Source organism: Sminthopsis crassicaudata, chromosome 5 (genome assembly GCF_048593235.1).
Source record: "Sminthopsis crassicaudata isolate SCR6 chromosome 5, ASM4859323v1, whole genome shotgun sequence".
Classification (NCBI taxonomy): Eukaryota; Metazoa; Chordata; class Mammalia; order Dasyuromorphia; family Dasyuridae; genus Sminthopsis; species Sminthopsis crassicaudata.
Genome location: NC_133621.1, coordinates 59262354 through 59285706, shown reverse-complemented (window position 1 = coordinate 59285706; position 23353 = coordinate 59262354). Strand labels below are relative to the sequence as shown.

Below are 23353 nucleotides of genomic sequence, written 5' to 3'. Positions count from 1 at the left end.
TTATTAACTGACTCCTCCAATTTCCCTTTCTAGTGAAAATCTTATCTGCTTCAAGAATACTTTCCTCATCTCCCATAATACCACTATCTTATCTCCCATTAATCCTATATAGATCTTGATTGTGAAAACTACTTTGCAGTTGTCTGCTTGGCATTGTGTCTAGAACATAATAAGCATTTAACAGAGGCTTTTTTTGACTTGACTTCCTAAGAAACTATTTGCTACTAAGCTATCTAGTGTCATAGATAGAATGCTGGACTTTGAGTCAGGAAGACATGTGTTCAAATCCTGCCTCAGAAACTTATTAGCTATATTATCTTGGGCTTTGGCAGATTCCGTTTCCATATCTATAAAATGGGACTAATAATCACCTACTTTCTCACATTACAGCTATGGGATCAAATGAGATAACATTTTTACAGCACTCTGAACACTCAAGCTATACAAATGCTGTCTCTCACTATTAGTATTGCTACCCTCAAGAGTCATAATTGTATGCAAGTTTCATTTAACTTCCATTTTACCGTGCAGTCAGAAAAAAAGGCTTCATTTGGAGAAGAAATAACATGTATTTTTGTTATGTAAGGGTATAAAAGGCCAAAATAGTCCCAAAGGAATTTTGGACTTAGGTGGTGTAACATTATATCATTATAAATGTAATTATGATGTAACAATATAATGCTTGGATATCCTGCTACCAAAATACAGCTAGAAGATAAATTTTCTTTTTTGCCCTTAATTAATAATATTTTATTCCCTTCCCCCAATTATCTGTAAAGATAGTTTTCAACCTTCATTTTTTGGTGAGATTTTGAGTTCCAATTTTTTTTTCTGCCTCTCTTCTTCACCTATTCCTCCCCAAGAGAGGAAGCAATCTGATATAGGTTATACATGTAGTCATTTTAAACATTTCCATATTATTCATGTTGTGAAAGAAAAATCATAACAAAAGGGAAAAAACGTGAGAAAAAAATGATTTGATCCATTCAATTTTCATAGTTCTTTCTCTGATGTATTTCATGACAAGTCTACTGCAATTGCCTTGAATCACTGTGTTGCTGAGAAGAACTAAGTCTGTCAGTTGATCATCACACACCACAAGCTTGCTGTGTACAATGTGTTCAATGTTCTCCTGGTTCTGCTTATTTCACTCAGCATCAGTTCGTGTAAGTTTTTCCAGACTCTTTTGAAATCAGCCTGCTTATCATTTCTCATAGTAATATTCCATTATATTCTTATACCATAATTTATTGAGCTATTCCCGGATTGATGATATTCTCTCTATTTCTAATTTCTTGTCACCACAAAAGGGATTGCTATAGATATTTTTGCACATGTGGGTCCTTTCCCCTCCTTTGTGACCTCTTTGGGATATAGATCTAATAGGGACACTGCTGGATCAAAGGATATGCAGTTTTATAGTCCTTTGAGCATAGGTCAGTTTACAACTCCACCAATAGTGCATTAGTATTCCATTTTTCCAGCATCCTCTCCAACATTTGTCATTATCTTTTCTTGTCATCTTAGCCAATCTGATAGATGGGAGGTGATACCTTAGAGTTATATTTCTCTAATAAGTAGTGATTTAGAACATTTTTATATACCTATAGATGATTTGAATTTCCTCATCTGAAATTTTCTGGTTCATATCTTTTGACCATTTATGATTTGGGGAATGACTTGAATTCTATCATTTTCTATTGGTACAAATGAAGTTTTTTTTTTAAAAAGGCAAAACACTGCTAGCATTAGTCTGTAAGAGCTGAATCATCACTCATATTTTTGTTTTCATCTATAAACATTGACAGCAGCAGATATGACAATCAAGGAATCCTGAATTAACTTTTCAAAATAGAATTAGCCTTATCCCTGTATTCCATTTAGTGCTATTTGTTATTATTCAGTCTTATCAGTTGCATCTGCCTATTTGAGGTTTTCTTGGCAAAGAGTCTGGAATGATTTGCGATTTCCTTCTTTAATTCTTTTTACAGTTGAGGAAACTGAGGTAGACAGGGTTAAGTGACTTGCGCAGCTTGTTCCTGTATTTCTGAGGTTAGATCTGAACTCAGGAAGATAAGTTTTACTGAGTGTAGATTCCATATTCTATCTACTAAGAAAATTATCTTAAAGCTGTTTTTGGTAGTAAGATATAGCTAGCTATATATAAGATATACAGATAAGATGTGGCTGGCTATGGATATCATAACATAATTATATCTAAAAAAGTAATCTTTGAAAGAGACATCTACTTCTTGAAGTTGTCCCTTAATGTCTTGTTGATTTGTCCTTAATGTCCTTAATGACTTGTTTGTAGGATGATTCCTCAAATCATTTTGCTTATTTTTGTTGTTAGCTCTGTAAGACCAAAGTTCTGGTGTGATAAAACTCTCTTTAAGGTACCATGATAGAAAGGAGTTTTTGAGTTCATTGCTGTTAGTGTAGATAGTATTCACTTTATATATAGAAACTCGCCTAACCATCATTGCTACTGAGAAGAAAATTTTTTTTGAAATTCATTCACTCAGTAGTCATTTGGTAAGTGTGAACTCTGTGCCAGTAGGCCCTATATAAAACTCTACAGGGAATACAAAGAAAGGATAAAGTAGTCCTTGCCAGCTCTCACAGAACTGATGCTCTAATGTCGGGGGAAGATAACTTGTAAATAGTTAGGTATGTTTAAGGTATGTGCCAAGTAGATGGAAGGTGATCCCAGAAGAGAAGTTATTAGTCTCTGGAATTGGGGAGAACAAGGAAGGACTCTTGTAGAAAGTGGTACTTGAGTTATCTTTGAAAAAAAGGCAGCAAAATCAAGAGATGGAAATGAAAGGGCAGAACATGGCATGTATGGAAAGAAGCCAGTGCAGGGGCTTGGAGAAAGAAGGTGGAATGTCATGTCAGAAGCAGACCAGTGTGACTGGATGGTAGGTATAGTGCAGTGGAACAAGAAGATTAGAAGGGCAGGTTGTGGAGAGCTTAAAATGTCAACCAGAGGAGTTTATATTTGATGCTGGAGGTAATGATATAAGCAGGACACCTCACCCCAGAGGTGACTAGATTGGAGCTTTACACCACTGAGGCAGCTTGATAAGTTGTCTTTTATTTCTTGATTTCCTTATGATGACTCTTAAAAAAAAAATTGGGAGGGTTGACATTAAAACACACAGAATTTTCAAAAAAGTTGTATATAAAGAAATATGTAGATGTAATGAAAAATTTAGAATTGTAAGATTAGAGTACTGATTACTCCCCACATAAGGCACCAAATTAAAGCACTCTGGGGGTAATGCCAGTTTTAGAACACTCTCCTTTCTGCTCATAAATTCTCTCTGATAATCATGACTTTGTACTTAGTCTAGAGGAAGCCTGGTAGAGATAAGCCATGGGAACAATTGTTTTGGAGAGATGCCATTAACAGACTGATGAAAAGAAAAGACAACAAGGATCACTGGAAAGGAATAAAGGAAGATGGTGAGTCATTTGAACGTTTATTGAACATTCATTGTATGTAAATCTATGCGCTAGACTGGAACACCAAGAAGTTAGAAAGGAAGTAGAAAACACTCTTTGTCCTCAAGATATTGACTGTTGGCAAACAGAGTCAGGGATGTATAAATACAGCATTGGGGGGAGGAGGGAACAACAACAAAAAAAAGTAGAGAAGAGAAATGGAGAAAATCTTAGATGATCAGATATAGAAGGCTCTTCATATTTTGAAAATTCTTCAGAGAAAAATATGTTGGTATTTCAGTTGGTAAAATGATTGCTCATTTAGCTGTAATATCCCTTTGGGCTGGATCTGTGAAATCAATAAAAACAAAGCTAAAGAAAAGCTATTCTGTTTTAGGCAATATGTAATTAAGCCATAGAAATCAGTGCCATCCAGAATATTACCACGCCCAAAAGGATTAAGTACTGGTATGAATAAAAATAGTACCTATTATTGTTCTCAGTGGAGTGAAATTACAAGGATTGTCAATCAACCTGTTTCTGGGTAAAGTTGATTATTGTCTAGGTTCAAGAATATCTCTCTTCTTTTTCTTATTGCATAAGGTTGGGGATTTTAACTTTTTCTTTAAAGGGTGTATCGGCCTATAAGATATGACCTCAGATTTGTTCTGGAATGGTGTCACAGAATTTTAGTCAGCCAGCTAGCATATTAAGTTCTAGCTATGTGCCAGGGAGTGTGCTAATAAACACTGTGCATACAGAGAAAGATAGAAGGCCGTCTGCTTTCAAGGAACTTATAAATGTGTTGAGGGAGAGGGCATAAAAACATGATTTATGTAAGTTAAATTGAAATTAATCATAGAAGGAAGGCATTAGAATTAAGGGGGGTTGGGAAAGACTTCCTGTCAGAGAGATTTTAGCTGGCATTTGAAGGAAGCTAGGGAAACTGGGAAGCATCATTGAGGAGGGACTGTGTTCAAGAGGTTAAGGGCTGTTAAGGGCTCTTCTGAACTTGACTTTTATTGGCAGTATGGACAGTCAGTGGAAATGTTTGAAATCTGAGAATGAAGGCCAGTGTCACTGAATGGCAAAATGTATTTGGAGGGGATGGTTGAGTATAAGTTTTAAGAAAACTAGACAAATAGACAAAAGTGATGCTATGAATGACTTTAAAAGCCAAATCAGGGATTTTTTAAATTCATCTTGGAGACAGTAGGGAGCCACTGGAGTTGATTGAATGGTGGTTTTGAAGTGGTCATATCTGTGCTTTAGAGAGATCAATTTGTAGCTGATCAAAAAGATGGAGACTTGTGGCTGGAGGACCAACTAAAAGATAGTTGCAGTAGTGATGGCTGTTTCTGTACCTTTCTAACTGCATTATAATTCTTATGATTGATTAATTCACCGCTACATCCACAAACAAGTTAATGGTATATGCAGATAAAGAGAATCATCAAAGAAGGTTCAATTGTTAGGATGTTAAAATCTTGTTCTCCAGTGTTCTCACTGGCTTCAAAATATTAGATAATTCTTTAAAAACCAAGAGTAAAATGTTAAGAATTTTGTAACTTTGGCCATACGTATCAGACACCAATTGGAAATTCAGAATCTGTCACAGGTGTTGTATAAATGTTAGAAAACAGAATGCGGCACATACATTATTTAGAGAAATCACTATAGTGGGTTTATATAAGCTGAAAACAGTTGATATGAAGTAAGCAAGGAGATGGGGATGGAATAAGTCCACTGGCCAGTGTGCTCACCATTGCCTTTTTGAGAAATATTTTTAATCTTTGCTCTCTTTGAATCTTCTTAAATATTTGATCATATATTTATAGATTGATCAAGTTATCAAAACTGTTTGCTTAACTGTGTATTTCTCTTGAGTAAAGAGTGTCAACAATTGAATAAAGAATCTCATTAAGTCTTGAGTTTCCTCTTTTGTGTATGTTCAAGTAAACTTTTCACCATTTTGGGTGGTTGTCTTTAAAGTAGATGTTTACCATCAGTAAATAATAATGGGATTTAAAGAAGTTTTGTTGGCCTCAATATTTACATTACAAAGGTTCAGTTGATTCTCTTTCAAGTTCCTACACTTACTATCTGTGTGACCCTAGGCAAGTCATTTAATTCTGTTTATCTTATCTCTAACTTAATGACCTCTCTGGTTCTTTCCTGCTACAAATCCCTGATCCCTGAGATGAAGCAGGGCACAACATAGCAATAAAGAAGGAGTAATTTCAGATATATCTATTGATGTGCATACACATTAGAAATTGAAATTACCTCAAAAACTCATTATAAGACCACAGGCAAGGGATGTTGCTCATTAAAAAAAAAAAATCATTCTCTAAAGAACTATAATAAGAGTCCAGTCACAGCCTTTCTGAGGAGAGGACCTCTTTGGCTGTTTCTTCCAATTATGTCTTTAGACATGTGGGGAAAATGGAAACATTGGGAAGTGAAAGGGGCTTCTCTGGTAGCAAGATCACAAACAGAAGAACTTGGGGGTAGAACCATGGTTCTTTGATCTCTAGATCCAACACTCCTTTGGTTTTGTTTGTTTGTTTGTTTTTATTCCTCCATATTGTGGATAGCTATCCCAGGTTGCTCATTTGAGTTTGTGAGAGGAAGACTTGAAAGCAGAATCTTTTTGTCCCAAATGGGATCCGATTTAGATGAAGATAGTTCCTTAGAGATTTAGCAAAAATGAGGTGGAGTACAGGAAGAGAAGATAATGAGGGTGTTCAGCTGCATATTGTAAAAACTCAGGTTTGGTGCTGCATGATTGGTTAAGGAAGATGGGATGTAGACCCCTTTTTTCCTATCATATGTGTTGTACATAACTTGTTGAATAAATGATTGCTGACTGAGAGAGTGAGTGATCACTAGAATCTGGAACATGAGCGTTCTTGAATAATTGTATTCATGTTTTTACAGTTAGGCATTTCAGAAGTGGTTTTAATAATTTCCTATGGGTTTTTGTACCTGCTGTTTTTCCTCTAGAAATCTCTGGGTACCTCACAAATTTTGGTATCTAACTTAATTTTTGTAAGATTTTCTCCAATCTTATTTACTTTTTGGTAGCAAGGGTACGTCTTTCCTCATTTCCTACAGACTTGTCTATTTCTCTGTGTCTCAAGCTTTAATTCATCAGCTTATTTCCAGTCTTATACCTAGGCAGAGCAAAAATCAGTTTATGGAATAGGCCTCTTCCTGCTGACATACTTCAGTGACTACCAGTTTCCTTTAGCTGATTTCTGAGCAAACACTTTATGGCCCTCCTCTCTATTTCCTGATTTTGATGAGGGTTTTCATTACTCTACATTTAAGACTTCCTATCCCAGCCAAATAAGCTAGATTTTTGTTGTTTTCTTCAAACCTTCTTTCTCTTTTGTGTCTAGCATTATGTGATCAAAGATCCTATATTGAAAAACTGCAAGGAACCTTAGAGAGTTTCTAGTTCAACTGTGTTGCTTTTTTAGAGGAAACTCTGGCTCATAAAATTGCCCAGTCACATACGTGACAATGAGTGGTCATATCGGAAGCAATCAAGACATTTCTCCTTTATGCAAAAACATTCTCTCTCTTTTCCATCCTTCTTTCAAATTTAGGACCTAGTTTAAACTTCTGGAAGAACTTTTCAATTAACTCCATCCATTGGTTCTAGTTTAATAGTAAATCAATATCATCTGTTTCTTTTAAAAGTTCAGTAGATGTGCCTTTAAGAAGCCCTGATATATGAAAATCTAAACTTGTAAATCAGATGAACTGCTTTTTTCTGAAAGGGGTGGAAATCACAGGCAACTGAATAAAAAAAAAAAAAAAAGATCAGAAGATGTGTAAGTGTTCTCTGCTCAAAAGCTGTCTTTCTCTGAACTCATCAGACAAAGGAAAATACTTTAGAAGTCATTTTGAAATATTTGATATATTAACTACAGCCATCAAGGATCATAAAGCTTGGAATGCCACATCTTGTCTCATCAGCTGTTTGCAAAAACAAACATGGGCCAAATTTACATCGATTCTACTGCAGTTGCAACTCCCATCAGTTGGTTGTTTTTGTTTTTTAAAGAGTAGACCATCAGAATTTATTATCCATAAAAAGCTTTAAAAATTACACGGTTTTAAAGTACAGATATTAGTGAAACTTGTACTCATTTTCAACCAAGAGGAGAAAAAAAATCCTTTGTGCTTTGGCAGTTGGCTGGAGCAGATGTGGCTTATGCAAGAGCTAACATCCTCTTGTAAACCTTTAGTAGATTGCCATTAACAAATCTTTTTTTTTTTTTAATGTGTTTTGCAGAAATAGGTATATATAAAGTTGTTGATTTTTAGTGAAATGGAAAATAAAGTGTAGTGGAATATAACATACTCTTACCATGTTGGTTGATTGAACTATTTACTTGTTTAAAAGAATTTATTTTGCTTACAAAAATTACCCTAGATTCCTTTAAGTATGGATTTTCCAGGTACACTGAAGCATTAGAAGCCATAGCATCTTAAAATTGTGGTGTTATATAACAATTGAAGATAATAATAACTAACCTTTAGAGTGCTTTAAGGTTAAAAACCCAAACAAATACTTTACATTTACGATTTCAATTGATCTTCAAAGAATTCTGGGAAGTAGGTATTATTATTATTATTATTATTATTATTATTATTATTATTATTATTATTATTATTATTATTGCCATTTTACAGATGAGGAAACTGGTTATGGGGCCAGTCAGTGTTTGGGGCCTTCCTGACTCCATGCTTAGTGCTGTCATAGCATCTGTCTGTGTTTAGATAAAGCATTTAGATAAAAGCCTCTTGGAATAATGATTCAATTAAGGTGTATTTCTTTTTACATTACTTATATCCCATATACATGATATGCATTTCATGCAGGTCCATTGAAACAAAACAGATTTCTTCAAAGGCAGGATTCATAAACTCCAAAGAAATCTATTCTTTAATAGATTGAGGGAGGGGAGCATCTATGAACTTGCATGGGAAAAGTCATGGCTGACTTTTATTTTTACTAAGATCTAGTTGAAAATGAGCATCTCCTTCAATCATTGGAAAACATGATTTGCAGAAGGGGTCCATAGGCTTTACCATACTGCCATAGTTTTTTTTGTTAAATCACAGGTTTTAAAAACCTTTTTTAAAAAACCATTTCTGTGCTAAAGCTACATATAAGAAAAGCTCAAGTTTGCATTTTATTATCAAAGTCATCTTCATAACCAGTTATTAGATCATAAAGAAGTATTCACCAGAATTGTGTGTTAGACCTATTATATAAAGTCTGTTCTTTTTTGACTATGTTGCACATAGCCAGTTTGGTGCCCTTATATTGATCTATCACAAGTCTAAATAAATGGATTCAGTTACCTCATCTGTCTCTGGCATGAAAAAAAAGAACATGGCTTTGGGAAGCTATGGAAAGCTGAATTTTTGTATTATGATACCACTTTTTATTATAGCTTTTTCACATACAAAACATATGCATGAATAATTTTTTTCAAAACTGACCCTTCGTTGCAAAAACTTCTCTTTCAACTTTTCCCCTCCTTCCCTCCACCCCCTTCCCTAGATGGCAGGAAGTCCCATACATGTTAAATATGCTAAAATATATGTTAAATACAATATATGTATACATATTTATAAAGTTATCTTACTGCACAAGAAAGATCGGGTTTAGAAAGAAGGTAAAAATAACCTGAGAAGGAAAAACAAAAATGTAAGCAAACAAAAATAGAAAAAATGGAAATGCTATATTGTGATCCACACTCCTTTGCCATAGTTCTTTCTATGGGTGTAGCTGGTTCTATTCATTACAGATGAATTGGAACTGATTTGGATCTTCTCATTGTTGAAGATGGCCATGTCCATCAGAATTGATCATCATATGAAGTATTATTATTGAAGTGTATAAAGATCTCCTGGTTCTGCTCATTTCACTCAGCATCAGTTGATGTAAGTCTCTCCAAGCCTCTCTGTATTCCTCCTGTTGGTCATTTCTTACAGAACAATAATATTCCATAACATTCATATACCATAATTTACCCAACCATTCTCCAATTGATGGACATCCATTCATCTTCCAGTTTCTAGCCACTACAAAAAGGGCTGCCACAAACATTTTGGCACATTCAGGTCCCGTTCCTTTCATTAATATCTCTTTGGGATATAAGCCCGGTAGTAGGGTATGCAGAGTTTGATAACTTTTTGAATATAGTTGCAAATTGCTCTCCAGAATGGTTGGATTATGGTACCACTTTTAATAGGAAAGCACAATTCAAGATTATATTCCTGTGCACATGGTATCTTTACTACCCAAGTAGCTGGAGCCCCAGCAGAGCCACAAAATGAGAGACATTTGCAAGAAGCTGGTTGTATTATTAAACTTGTAGTTTCTTAAATCTTTGAGACTTCCTGCCTTTCTGTCTTGAATAGCTAGATAGGGCACAAATCGTTGTTGCCATGGTTGCATTTGAGTTCTGATATTCATCCCCTTTACTTCCTTTTTTGCTTTTGACAGCTTAAATTTATTATCCTTCTTAATTTTTCCATGTATTGACATCTGTTTCACACATGATATTAAAGAAAATGGCCTCTGATTTCCGTGCTTCTAATTAAATCTGGTACCAGACCATGGCTGACTCACTGCCAATGACTGCACTGGAGTTCATACTCCTGAGGCAGTCTGCTTATGGGAAATGCATCAACTCTTTCTAGGAAACCTTTCCTTCCTGAATGCCAGGCTTTCTTCCATTGTAATCTCAACCAAATCTGAGCACATTTGCTTCGGGTTCCTTTTATACAACAATTACTTTTTTAAAAAAGTATTCTAATTAGGAACATTTTTTTTCTTAAATAATCTTATATTGATTGTATGACATTTTGCTTAAATTCTTTTCATGCTACTTCCAAAACATAGCAAACCCTTTGAAATTTGTATGCCAAGTTCTGAAAAGATCAACAAGGAAAGAACAATTTTCATAAGATTATTTCTAAGGAAAGTGAAGGCTTCTTATACATTATTAATAAGAACTTGCTTGGGGAAAAAAGTGTATTTTATTTTCCTTTCGGCATTTCTGGATGTATTTTTGATGATGGATATTTCAGAAGGCATGTCACCAGGGCTTTGAATTGAAAGAAAAAGTTTTTTAATAGCCAATCTTTCAAGTCAGTTGGAGGATAACTTTATTTAATGATAATCTAACCAAGCATTCACTTTCTTCAGGACACAGGCAAAACTAGCAGATTTCCCCATCTTTAACTGTTCTTGGGACAACTGGTATAAAATATGTCTCTAATACAGTTGAAAACTTGCCCATGGACCTAAGTATAGAAACTTTGTCTTTGAACAATGTGTCTGACATTTCCTAGCTTTGTGATCATAGGCCCTTGGGTCTCAATTTCCTGATTTGTGAAGTAGTGATAATAATCTCACTCCCAGGATTGCTGTGGGGAAAATGCTTTGTAAAAATTTAAAGCATCATATTTGTTGTGATATTATTATCCCCAATGGATCTGTGCTATTGTAGATATGGTTCTTTGCCCTCCAAGACTCAAATCCCATTCCATCCATATTTGCTTATCTTGTGTAACTTGTATCTTTGCCTCCCTACATTTCACCATAGTATTTCTCTACATGATTTGCAGAAGGGTTATGGTATCAAGTGAACATCAGTTCAGCATGTGGGCTGTCCACTAGTTTTCCCTTGCTCTCCTTTCATGACTGGTCCATTTTTTAAAACTGGTAATATGTTCTTGATGCTCTTCTTTTGCTCTTCTTGCATAAATTTTTGTAATATATTGCAACCTGCTCATATCCACCATGTGCCTCCTCATTGCCCTTTGATTCTTAACTTAAATTCTAATGTTTAAAATTTATAACTCTTCTAGAGATATATAAATGCAAATCATATAACATTATGCTCTCTGAAAATTGAAGTTCAACATTTATTATTAGTAGCTCTTTTCCATCCCAAGTGAAATAATTAGATTACATCCTTAGGTACTGAAGTAAGGCTGAGCTTAAGATCGAAAAACACATTGCCTGGATTCCCATTCTGAGCTGTCCTGTCTTTTCTTTGGCAGAAGAGGACATTCATATTAAAAAAGCAAAACAAACCAAGTGGAGATGCACAAATGCAATGTTTGTCTTTATAGAATCTAACTTTTATTTCAGTGGCTTCTGCTGTCAAAGCAGAGTGCTTCTTTCCAACCAAGAGGAGAAAGGAAGATAGATTAAAGTCATGCTGCTCAGATTCTCCAGTAGAGATTAAAGCTGAAATTGGTCTTCTAGCTTCAGTTGGCAATTAATATGCAGCACTCAGGGTGACTGCTTCAGAACTATCCAGGAGTTGTATTTATCCAAGATAAAAAAGCCCTTGAGAAGTTCTTTTAAAAAAATTAAAAACCAGTCTCTTAGATATCAGATTGTTGAGGGTAGTGATAAGGGGTGAAGTTTTGAGTTTTATTTCCCAAAGCCATTTATAGAGCTACATGACTTTTTTTCCCCCTAGCTATTCTTTCTACTAAATCTCCTGTGTTGAGGAAATATGAACTATGGGGTAAGAAGACACCAGAATTCCATTAGAATTGCCTTGGCTAATGTATGAAGGTGATGATAATGAAGGTTATGATTGTTTTGAAATGTTATTTCAAAATGGTATTTCATAGCATCCATAGGAACCACTTGTTTAATCAGGTAGAGTAGTGGAAAGATTAATAGATTTGGAATCAGGAAGATCTAATTAACATCCTGTCACAGATATTTACTGGCCATGTGACTTTGAGCAAATCATTTACACTTTCTATGCATCAGTTTATGTATAAAATAAAGGGATTAAACTCAATGACTTCTATGATTCTTTCCAACTCTAAATGCTGTGATTGATGTCTTAAGTATTTATTGAGTGCATACTGTATTTTAGAATGGACAGAGGACTGACTCTTGGAGTCAGGAAGACCTGGATTTTAGTTTTTCTTTTGAAACATATTAATGTTTTAAATCTCTTAGCACCTCCAGGAAACTCTCTTAAGATATTAAGTAATCAGTGAGTTGTATATCTGTAGTAAGGGTGAAGGGAGCCTCTATACCTGGAAATTTCAAACAGACAAATAACAGTCCTATTTCGGCAGATTCTAAGTGCTGTTTAAGGCACTTTGGAGGATGCAAAAGACATATAATATCTTATATATTACAATATATTTTAGCAGACACAGCTACTACACAAGAGGCAACAAGAGAATAAAAATAACTGGTTAATAGTATTTCTTGTTCAGTCATTTCATTTATGTTCAACTCTACACTATCTCATTTGGGGTTTTCTTGGTCAAAATACTGGATTGGATTGCCATTTCTCTTTCTAGTTTATTTTACAGATGAGGAAACTGAGGCAAACAGAATTAAATGACTGTCCCAGGGTCATGCACTTAATGTCTGTGACAGGATTTGAACTGATGCCAGGACAATGTGCTCTTAACCATTGTGCCACTTGTTGCTCTGCTTAATGGTAATAGAACAGCTAAAAAGTATTAGAAAGTTGTCAATAGAATGTAAGCTCCTTGAGGGAAGAAGCCTGTATCATTTTTAATTTTTATATTCTTAGCATAGGTCTTATACACTGTAAGTACTAACGTTTGCTTGATTGGCTTGATTCAGTGGGAAGAAAAGTCATTGCAGGATGAAGTAATTGAGGAAAACTTTAGAGCTAATTGGATATAAATGGAATCTGTAGAATGGTTAAGGGCAGTTTGATTATCCTTAAGATGAATGAATGTCTAACTGTATAAGATTTCCATTTGATCTACTCTACTACTAATGTTGTCTAATAAGGTCCAGTTTTGAGAATATAAGAGACATGGAAGCTAAATTCTCTTAGCCTGAACATCCTTCAAAAAAATCAATTATTTGAAAATTACTGTAAGGTGATCACTTTGCTCTTTTAGTCTTGAAACACACATACAAGAAGATGCATAATGTCAAGGCACTGTAAATTTAGCACTGTGGTCTGCCACTGGCATGGAAACAATGGAGATTACCTCCAGTCCTGCACTACGAAAATGCTACAGGTAAACTTTTAATCAACTAAACAGAACTGAAAGTTTTCACCTTAACTTGATTCCTAAGTAAACTGCTACTTAGGTTTTGTTCATTAGATGACAGAGAAAACTGAGCCAAAGACAGCACACTCTTTATGAGCTCTCCTGTACCTCTCCTGCCTGGTGACATGCCACAAATACTATATCATGCTCTCAACAAAAAATTAAAACCTGACAAGCCACGGTAACATGCACATTTGTGACTGGGCTTCCTGCACTCACTTCCCACAGATGTCACATCTGGCTATCAGCTGTTTGCCTTCTCATCCAGCAACGAAAATTAAAAACCTACACACCTTAAATGCCTCATTTTCCAAGCTGCTACATGATATGTAGACTCAGTTCTTATGCTCTAACTGCTGATAAAGATCATCTCACTTTGACATGGTTCTTTGAATTTTGCAAGATTCTTATCTTTGTTGCATTCTTGGAAGTTAGTTATTAATATTAAATGTAGGGTATCCCCAAAGTCTTGGTACAGTTTAAAGCTACTGATACTTAAAACATTTGGGATACATTGTTTTATAAACACCATGTTTTATAGATGTCATTGTACAACCAAATAAACTGAGGGTTAGGGGCACTGAATCACAGTGAACATGTAAGAGACCAGACTTGAACTAGTGTCATTGTTTTATCCTACTGTACCACACTGCTTTTTTTCCTTCTGATTTTTATTTTTGCATATGTCTATATTATTATACTTACTTAGTTTGGAGTATCCTTTTAGTAATAGACTGCCACAGTAATAATATGCTGGCACAGTGTACAAAATATTGGATATACATTGAATGAAGTCAAAAGGCAAGCATTCAAATCCCAATCCTGTCATTTGACTACTTTGACAAACTTGGCCAAATGATTTAACCTCCCTAGACCTCCATTTATTTGGCCATAAGATAATGGAATACATGGCCTCCCACATCTCTTCCAGTTTGAAATCTCATGCAAGAAGGGAAAAATAATGATGAATGCTCTGTTACTTTTCCATCTTCTTTCGGACTATATAGAAAGATCTGTGACTTCAGAATAGGACAGATCCTGTGTGGAAATAGCCTCCACCAATACATATTGAACAACCTTCAAGCTGCAATTAGGACCCAGCAAGTTTAATAGCTGTACGGTCATCCTGTTAGGGTGGGAAAGGGGGTATTTGATATTAGAATGCGTTCTACAATGTGAGGAGCCCCTTAATGAAACATTCCTTTCCTTCCTTATATTGGTTATGGCTCTTGGTTCCTTTCAACCTGAGGTGGGAATGTTTTATTCTCTCTACAAATGATTTCACCCCAAGTTCCCCTTTATAGAAGACCAAAATGGTCTTCAGTGATAAGTTTCCCTTTCATTTCAGGCTGGCCATGGAACCAGAATATGTATCTCCCCTCATGCGAGTCCCAGCTCTCAGCTGCTGTAGACAGGCAGGCTACTCCTCTCAGTGACTGGACTAAATATTTTCTGTGTAGCTAGACGATCTCTTACAATATCAAATATTTTATTGCATCTAGAAAAGAGTTCTGGCTATAGAATCAAGGGAACTGGGTTCAGATCTTGGCTGCTATTCCTTTTGGTTGTGTGACTATGGGAAAACCATGTAACATCTTTGGGTTCCTGATCCATACTATAAGGGTGATAAAAATAATTTTTCTCTCTCTTATGGAGTTGTTTGTAGGAAAGTACTTTGGAAATCTTAAGTACTATATAAGTTTAAGCTAATTGAGTTTGTTTGTTTGTTTGTTTGTTTGTTTTTTTGGAGAGGCAATTGGGGTTAAGTGGCTTGCCCAGGATCACACTGCTAGTAAACGTTATGTGTCTGAGACTGAATTTGAACTCAGGTCCTCCTGACTCCAGGACCAGTGCTCTATCCACTATAGCATCTTGCTGCCATAGTATTAATTTTTTAGTTATTATTGGGAGCACTCTGCTCTTTTATTTCCCTTAGCTTTATTTTCCCAATTTTCCCAAGGTCACTGAGAGTATGAGTTATTTAATATGGAATTTGAACCTGTTTTCTTGCTACAAGTGCAGTACTAAGCCCTTCATGTCCATTGTTTCATTGATCTTTACAACCACCTTTGTTGGATTATCCTTATTCTATAGATGAGAAGCCTGAGATTTAGAGTTAAAGAATTTAGAGGAATGATGCTTTTCAAAGCTAATAAGCACCAGAAGCAGAATTCTTCTTGCAACTCAACTTGAATTTTACTTAATATTCAGGATTTCAATATAAGGAAGAATTGGGGTTCTGTTTTACCTGTGATAAAAACAATTGTGCTAAACTTTGAGACTAGATAATATCTTATTTTCTAGATTACTCTAAACACAGATCGTAGAATCATAGATTTAGAGTTGGGAGTGACCATAAAACAAACTGAATCCAATAGCCTCATTTTACAAATGAGGAAGTTGGGGACCAGAGAGCTGAAAGTTTAAATAACTTTTTCTTAGTTACACAGCTAATAAGACTTATTTGGACTCAACCTCATTTTCAGATTCTGAGACTGTCCTCTCTACCTCAGTGCTTCTCCATTTCAGCTCTGCTTTCTGCCTATATTTTCCACCTATCTTTTCGCTTGTATCCTAAATAATAATTGTTAATTATTTCTTCCTCAGTAGACTGTAGTCTCTTTGAAAGTAAAAGACATTTCAAAATCTGAATTTTTCTTTTATAGCTTTCTGTACCATGCAGCATACACACAGTTGGAGTTCAGTAATTTTAAACTGTGACTGAATGACTGATCCTTAGGCAAGAAGAGTCTCTGTTCTTTTTTTTTTTCCTTAGCATTTCTGCAAATAATTATGAAACAAAAGCTTCATGATTCTGAAAGTGCCTGCTGTCCAAACCTAAGGTGGAAAACATTGCTAGTGTTAGACAGCTACATGATGCTGAGACCTGTTTCCCATTAGCCCACTCTGACTTCAGAAATAGCGGGAGGCTTTTTCCTATTCAGCACTGTTAACTGTGTCCACTGTAGGATACTGAGGGTTTTTGTTCCTCGCCACAAATGTTCACTGGTCCTCAGGGCCTCCGACTGTTTTATCATCTCTGTGTGACCAAGCCCATTAGGCAGTGTGTTTGGTGATGCCGTTACGTTCCAGGCTAGCGGATGTCTTGGATACAGGTGGGCCTTTACCAAAGCTGGTGCTAACTGTAGCACTGAATGATTGATAGGGTAATTTCAGAAATAGTAAGTCAGGGGCTCCCAGCATTATTCTTTAGCCAAGCTGAAGATAATCCTGCTAATGTATTATATCTTCACTCTGACAGCTCTTGAATAAGAATCATTAATGTGCGTAATTACTGAGGAACATCGTGACTAAGAACAGATTGTGATGACTTAGTTGCTAGTGTCACTAGAAATGTGTGTTCCTATAGTTAAAGTGGACTCTATGGATATTAAAAGGATTTTGTGTTTTTAGGCCATTTTCCCGAAGCTAACTGTTGCCAATACAGTAATTGCTAAGTATTGCTGAAAAGGGCAAGTGGTTCAGGTGGGGTGCTTCTCCCTCTCCTCTCACTGCGCTCCCACCTCTTCCCGTCTTTTGCTCTTTCCCTCTCCCCTTTCCCTTCTTCCATTGCTGAGCAGCTCCTCAAGGAAGCCGCAGACAAAGTAGCTGAGGATGACAGTTAAACAATAATAATAGAAAATATGGGTAGAGTGAAGGAACTGCCTCTCCTCCCTTCATCTACAATCTTCTTTGAAGAGTAACCTTTTGTTTCCTTTTTTAAAATATCCTTTTTCAACTCCTTTTGTTTCATTTTAAACTTTGTTTTCCACTTGTATACAAATAGTAGGGTCTCTATACCCTGTAAGAATAGCCTGGCTTGAAAAGCGGGCTCCTTTCATTAAGAAAGTTACAAGGCAAGCCAGCAAGCCTATATTAAATCTTTATGATGTGCCGGATATCACTACTAAGGAGGACACAGACCTAAGGGAAGTTTCTGCCCTCCTGAGGCTCATGTTCATTCTGATGAAAGCAAACATCACAAGAAAGGGAATTGTGGAGGGATGGGCTGGGTGAATATGAATTGTCTTATCCTGTTGGCCCTTTTCTCCCAATTCACTTTTCAATTTTGAAGTCCAGAAAGTCAGGAGCATGGTTGTGAGGTAATAGAAGAATACCCAGCAAGGGTCAGCCTGGACCCTTCCCTTATATGGAACCCCAGCAAGAAGGAGATTAGCACGGCTCACAGTCTGTGTTGCACTGTGAGAAGGCTAGCGGGGATGGATGGGTGTTCCAGGGTAAAGAAGTTCCAGCATGAGACTCTAGCTGAGACATGATAGTAAAGTTCAGAATGTAGAAGCACAACCAAGGAGGAAAGTAAAATAATATAAGTATATCCCAAAAGTCTTGGTCTAGTCTAAGCCATTAAAACTTAAAGCTACCAAGACTTTTAGTATACTTGTATTTGTCATTTAGCAGATGTGCAGTTGTTATATACATGTTATTTTTATTGTTATTACTCTCATCAAATCATTGTTGCAGTAATGAAAGGACTTAAAATTGCAATTTATCCATATTTTGTGCATTGTAAGAATATTTTCCTGATTTATGGCATTTTTCACATTAGTTACCTATTGCATTGTGACTTGTAAGAGTATCTTATGAAATCAATACTCTGGAAAGGACCTCTCAGCAGTATTAGCTCCCAGAAGAGAATTCACCACACAGTGAATAATGCTTTTTTAGTTTTAATTATATTTGATGCACTATTTAATTGGCTGTCTTTAAAATGAAATGTTACCCATTCTCCTTATGTTTAGGCACAGTGCTTTTTATTGCAGGTGCACACAACTGTTCTAAGTTTTTAAATATAGAATAATTATTAATTCTTTAAGTAAAATACAGTGTTGGGAGACATAAAAGATAGTAACCATAGGAACATAATGTTTTTCGGGGAAAAAAACCACAAAATAATATGATAATTTCAGTGATCTATAAGATATAATTACCCTAGCAGATTAGTCTAAAATGTTAGCTATATTGTTAGTAGAACAGATGGCTACATTAAATGATACTTGCTTATATAACAGAGTCCTTTTTAAAAGTAGACATTGTACTGCTAGAATAGAGAGGGGTGGAGTTGGGAAGATGATAGGGAAAATTATTGTTCTAGGTTTCAATTGTCTTTGAAATGAATGAAGAAAACCTGAGGGCTTCTTTCTGCAATCACCAGAAAACTCGGCAGTTTGACTGAATTTCAAAAACTAGTTCTTTCCATTTCACCCAGTTAACATCTCTTTAAAACTAAAAGAGATCAGATCTTCTAGATTGGGATTTTTAACTTTTTTGTGTGCCTGTAGACTTTTTTTTTTGTGTGTGTAGAATCCTTTGACAGTCTTATCAAAATATATGGACTGTTTGTTTTTAAATGTATAATAGACATAGAATTACAATTGAAATAGTTTCCTGTCCTTTGATAATGTATCTATCTACATAGTTCACTGACCTTATATTAAGAACCTGTGCTCTAGATTCAATGATTATTGACCTTTGTATTTTCTAGGTCCTCATTCCAAAGTTATATAATGATTTGCTTCCAAATACTTGGTAAGTGGAAATCAAAATAGTTAAATATTTGGTTTACTGATTTCTAGCATGTTTCACTCTTGATTAAATACACCGTGTTCATCATTTTTCAGCTTGTAATTAATTCTCTGCCACTCTACTAACCCCACCTCCCAATCTAGGCTACAGGATTTACTCCTTGATTAGATGATAATAACTGGAATTGAGTGGCAGTACAATAGTATGAAACCATATTCAACCTTATTTATATCTTATTCACCCCAAACCACCTGTAAACATTTGGCTACAAGTAATCTTTCTGAAATAAGATCCCTCATCTACAAAATACAGTTGGATTCTATGCACACTTCATGATCCTCAATTCTGATGGATGTGGCTCTCTTTAACTGAATTGATTCAGACCAATTTCAATTGTTCAGTAATGAAGAGAGTCATCTACACCCAGAGAGAGGACTGTGGGAACTGAGGGTGGACCACAACATCGCATTTTCACTCTTTCTAATGGTTTTTTTTTTTTTTTTTTTTTTTGCTACATTTTTGTTTTTCTTCTCAGGTTTTTTTTTTTTCTTTTTAGATCTGATTTTTCTTGTGCAGCAAGATAGCTATATGGATATGTATACATATATTGGATTTAACATATATTTTAACATATATGGGATAACCTGCCATCTTGGGAAGGAGGTGGGGGGAAGGAGGGGAAAATTTGAAACAGAAGGTTTTGCAAGAGTCAGTGTTGAAAAATTACCCATGCGTGTGTTTTGTAAATAAAAAGCTATAATAAAAAATTAATAAACAAATAGATAGATAAATAAAGCTATGATTCTAAGTGCCTGTAGGTACCTACTTACATAGAATAAGTTGAAGTAGGTCTCTCCATTGTTAGTACCTTCCCTCTGAAATTACCTCCAATTTACTCTGTATATCTTGTGTTGTTTGTTGTCTTATCCTGTAAACTATGATGGGTTTTGACTTTATTAATAACCCTGGAGCTTAGCACATAGTAAGTGTTTGATAAATGTTCCTTGGACTGACTAGGATCAACTTAACTGTCAAACCATTGTCTTAATTGGTCTCTTATGAAACTTTAAAAAGCTTATCAAAAAGAAAATTCCACCTAAGAGGCATTCATATAACTTAAGCCATCGAACTCTTGTCAGCTTTTTAGTAGGATAGGATTCATTGAACGGACTAATTTTCTCTTAGGAAGACATTGAGAGAATGGTACTTAGGCTGGTTAAGTTGTTTTTATTTTATTGTGTTTTTGGAGATAGTGAAAGAGTGGGTTGGCAATATCCCGGACAGTGAAATCTTGCTGCCTTATTCTAGATATTTCCAACCCACTCTTTCATTAAGGGAGCAAGATTTCACTGTCAGGGATATTTCCTTTGCAAGTGTAGACCAAAAACTCCTCCACATACCTCAGGTCGCAGCTTCTTGAACTGTGGATTGAGATCCCATATGGAGTTGCATAACTAAATGTGGGGGTCATGAAATTACGATTCAGTAAATGTTTGATTTATCTATTTTATATACCTATATACTTGGGGTCATCTAAAAAGTTTCTTGTGCAAGAAGGGATTGTGAGTAGAAAAAGTTTAAGAAGTCTCCTTAAATGATTTCAAGAGCTGTTGAAACCAAAAGAGTTTTACTGATTAGTGGCCAACTTTCTAACGATGATCTCCTTGAATGGAGTTGTTTATATGGTCCTCAGACAGTGGACACAGATCTATCAGGTCTGTACTCAAAGCCTTTCCAGCATGCCTCAGATTATACTCCATTAGTCTAGCCTTTGAGAGTTCCTAATCATTGCATGGAAAATGATCAAACATTAAGATTTTCATTTGTGTGAAAGTCCTTACTAGTATGAATATTCTTTGTTATATCAAAATGGAAAATCAACTAACAAATACTTATTCACTGTTAAGTCATCTTAGATATAGAGACAAAAATGAAACAATTCCCACCCTCAATGAGTTTACATTTCATTAGAATAAAGATTTTACCTCTTTATCATTCCACATATATCTTATCAAGATATCTTATCTATCTACACATAAATCTGAGACTTTTAAAGAAAATTTTGATAACTGTATTTCAGTGAAATTGTTTTCTTTTATAATCCCATGAACTTTAGATCTTCAAATATATTATTCTGAGAAGTCTGAGAACAAGCCCATATGCTTCATTAAAATGGATAGGAGGGGTCCCTGACACAACGAAGTTAGTTAAGAACCCTTCCTATATAGTTTCTTATATAGAGGCCAGGCAATATTTGATGAATAATTTTGTATAGAAAAGAAATCCTTAAGACATGTTTTTATAGGATCAGAGAGCTGCTAATTAGAGGCCTACTCCAGTCTTCTTATTATGAAGATGAGGAAACTCAGGTTTAGAGCCATTAAATGAATCGCCTAGGGTAACACCTAAATTAGTAGTAGAAATGGGATTTGAGGAGGTCCAATCCATTTCCCTTTTTGTATTATGGTGCTTCTTCATTCAATGTACTATCTCTCTTAGATTCAGAAGTGCATTGACCCCTTTTGTGAGGGAGAAAATTGATTTGACCAGCAATCAATATTAAGGTGTTAATTTACAATATTTTTTTCACTTGTGAAAATCATAAGCAAAGGAGCACCGGCCTTAGACAGCTTGCAGACTGATTTGATGGCCAGTGATATGAGGGAAAGTGTTAAATAATTCAAAAGTTGCTTGATAGCTGGTTAATGAATGTATGATGGAACCTTTAGAACCTGGCAAAGACTTCCAAATAATCTATTAAACAAATGCATGTGATCATCTGGGAAGATTATTGGAGACTATTTCATCTGGTCAGATTATAATGTTAAATTTGAATTCATATTGTGTGGAGGTGAGGATTGGGGTATAAGGATGAATGATTTGAGCTTATTGACAATATTATTGAATAATTCCTATGGTTTTTTACTTATGTAACTGGGGATTTTGAAAAACTTTAAAGGACCTGTTTCTGAAAATAATGTCTTGTTTGTTAGTCACAATGTGTATTGTGTGTTTGTGTGGGTGTGCTTGTGTGTGCACATGTGTATGTTTTTAAAGTTGACATTTGATCAGGAAAATGAAGGCGATTACTGCCACTGAGCTCATTAAAGTTTTACACAAGTAAACTGGATGCAATTCTTTTCTTCACTTGAAGTTGATTCTCTCTGGTTGGTCATTAGCAATATGGATGTTTGGGAACTACATTAATAACTTGGAGAGCATTCAGAGTTGGGAAGTCAGGTTAGTGAAAAGCCTTGAGTTTCTGTCTTGTAAAGAGAGGTTAGAGTACCTGGGGACGTTTTCCCTGCAGTGAAGACTTTAGGGCAGCCATCTTCAAGTTTTGAAGGACTGCCACTTGGAAGAACAGATCTCTTATGTTTGGCTTTCGAGGACAGATCTAAAAGTAATGGATGGAAGTTTTAAAGGGGGCGGTTTTAGTCTTGGTATAAGGAAAACTTTCTAACAAATGGACCATCCACAAGTGGTTATTCTCTCTCTGGCACTGTTGCATAAAGCCTGGATGACAGCTGCTCAGCACTCAGCAGTGTTGTGAAGGGGGCTCTGTTCAGGTTTCCGTGCCTCTGCTTTGCTGGGTCTCACTGTCCCCCTGCACCTCAAAGAAAGCCCTCTCTCCCATCCTCTGCACCTTGAAATCCCAGATTGCCTTCAGGCCTCAGCTCAAGCATCACCTTCCTCAGGAGGCCTCCTGTGGTCCCGGAGTTAGCTGTGCTGCCCGCCTCCCTGATTACCCTGTCTTTCCTTGTAAAAAGAGCTGTATTAAAATAAATCTTTTTGCTTTACCCTTTGTTTCTTCTTCCCTCTCAATGCATTGCATGTATCCAGCTAAGTCTGTCAGCTCTTTGTGACATCCATTTATGAAATGGTTTCTGTTTTAGTGTTAAAATAAAGATATAATCAAGTTAGAAATCCTGATCTTCAGCCGGTTATAATAGGGTAGAGCAAGGAGAGCTTTACTCCAGAGCATTGATGTCTGGGACTGTTCTGTGCCATCCTCCCACCCTTTCCTGCTTTCAGTTGTTTTTACCCCTAGAGAAAAAAAATGTCTTAGTTACAGCTCCATTGAATTTCCAGTGTTTCTAGAGAATAACAGCAGTTACTGGTGGTTGTCCTTGGGGGAAGGAAAATGCCCAGAGCTGTGGTGTTAATTTCCAATCCTGGTTCCACCCACTTCTTATTCCCTGGCCCTCTTAAGCTTGAACAATACCCCGGCTCCTCCTTGGAATGCTTGTCA

General features: G+C 35.8%; 1 protein-coding gene across 2 annotated transcripts in view; it reads left to right on the top strand.

The window, feature by feature from the left end:
- PIP4K2A (phosphatidylinositol-5-phosphate 4-kinase type 2 alpha) overlaps positions 1-23353 on the top strand; it is a 189594-nt gene that overhangs the window by 30301 nt on the left and 135940 nt on the right. The window contains exon 1 of one of the 2 annotated variants that reach the window (XM_074266909.1): positions 3352-3468. The exons of the other annotated variant lie outside the window; for it this stretch is intronic. Coding sequence (XP_074123010.1) covers positions 3466-3468 — 3 coding nt within the window. The 5' untranslated portion in view covers positions 3352-3465. Of the gene's footprint in view, positions 1-3351; positions 3469-23353 lie in introns of those variants that run through there. 2 annotated transcript variants of the gene reach the window in all.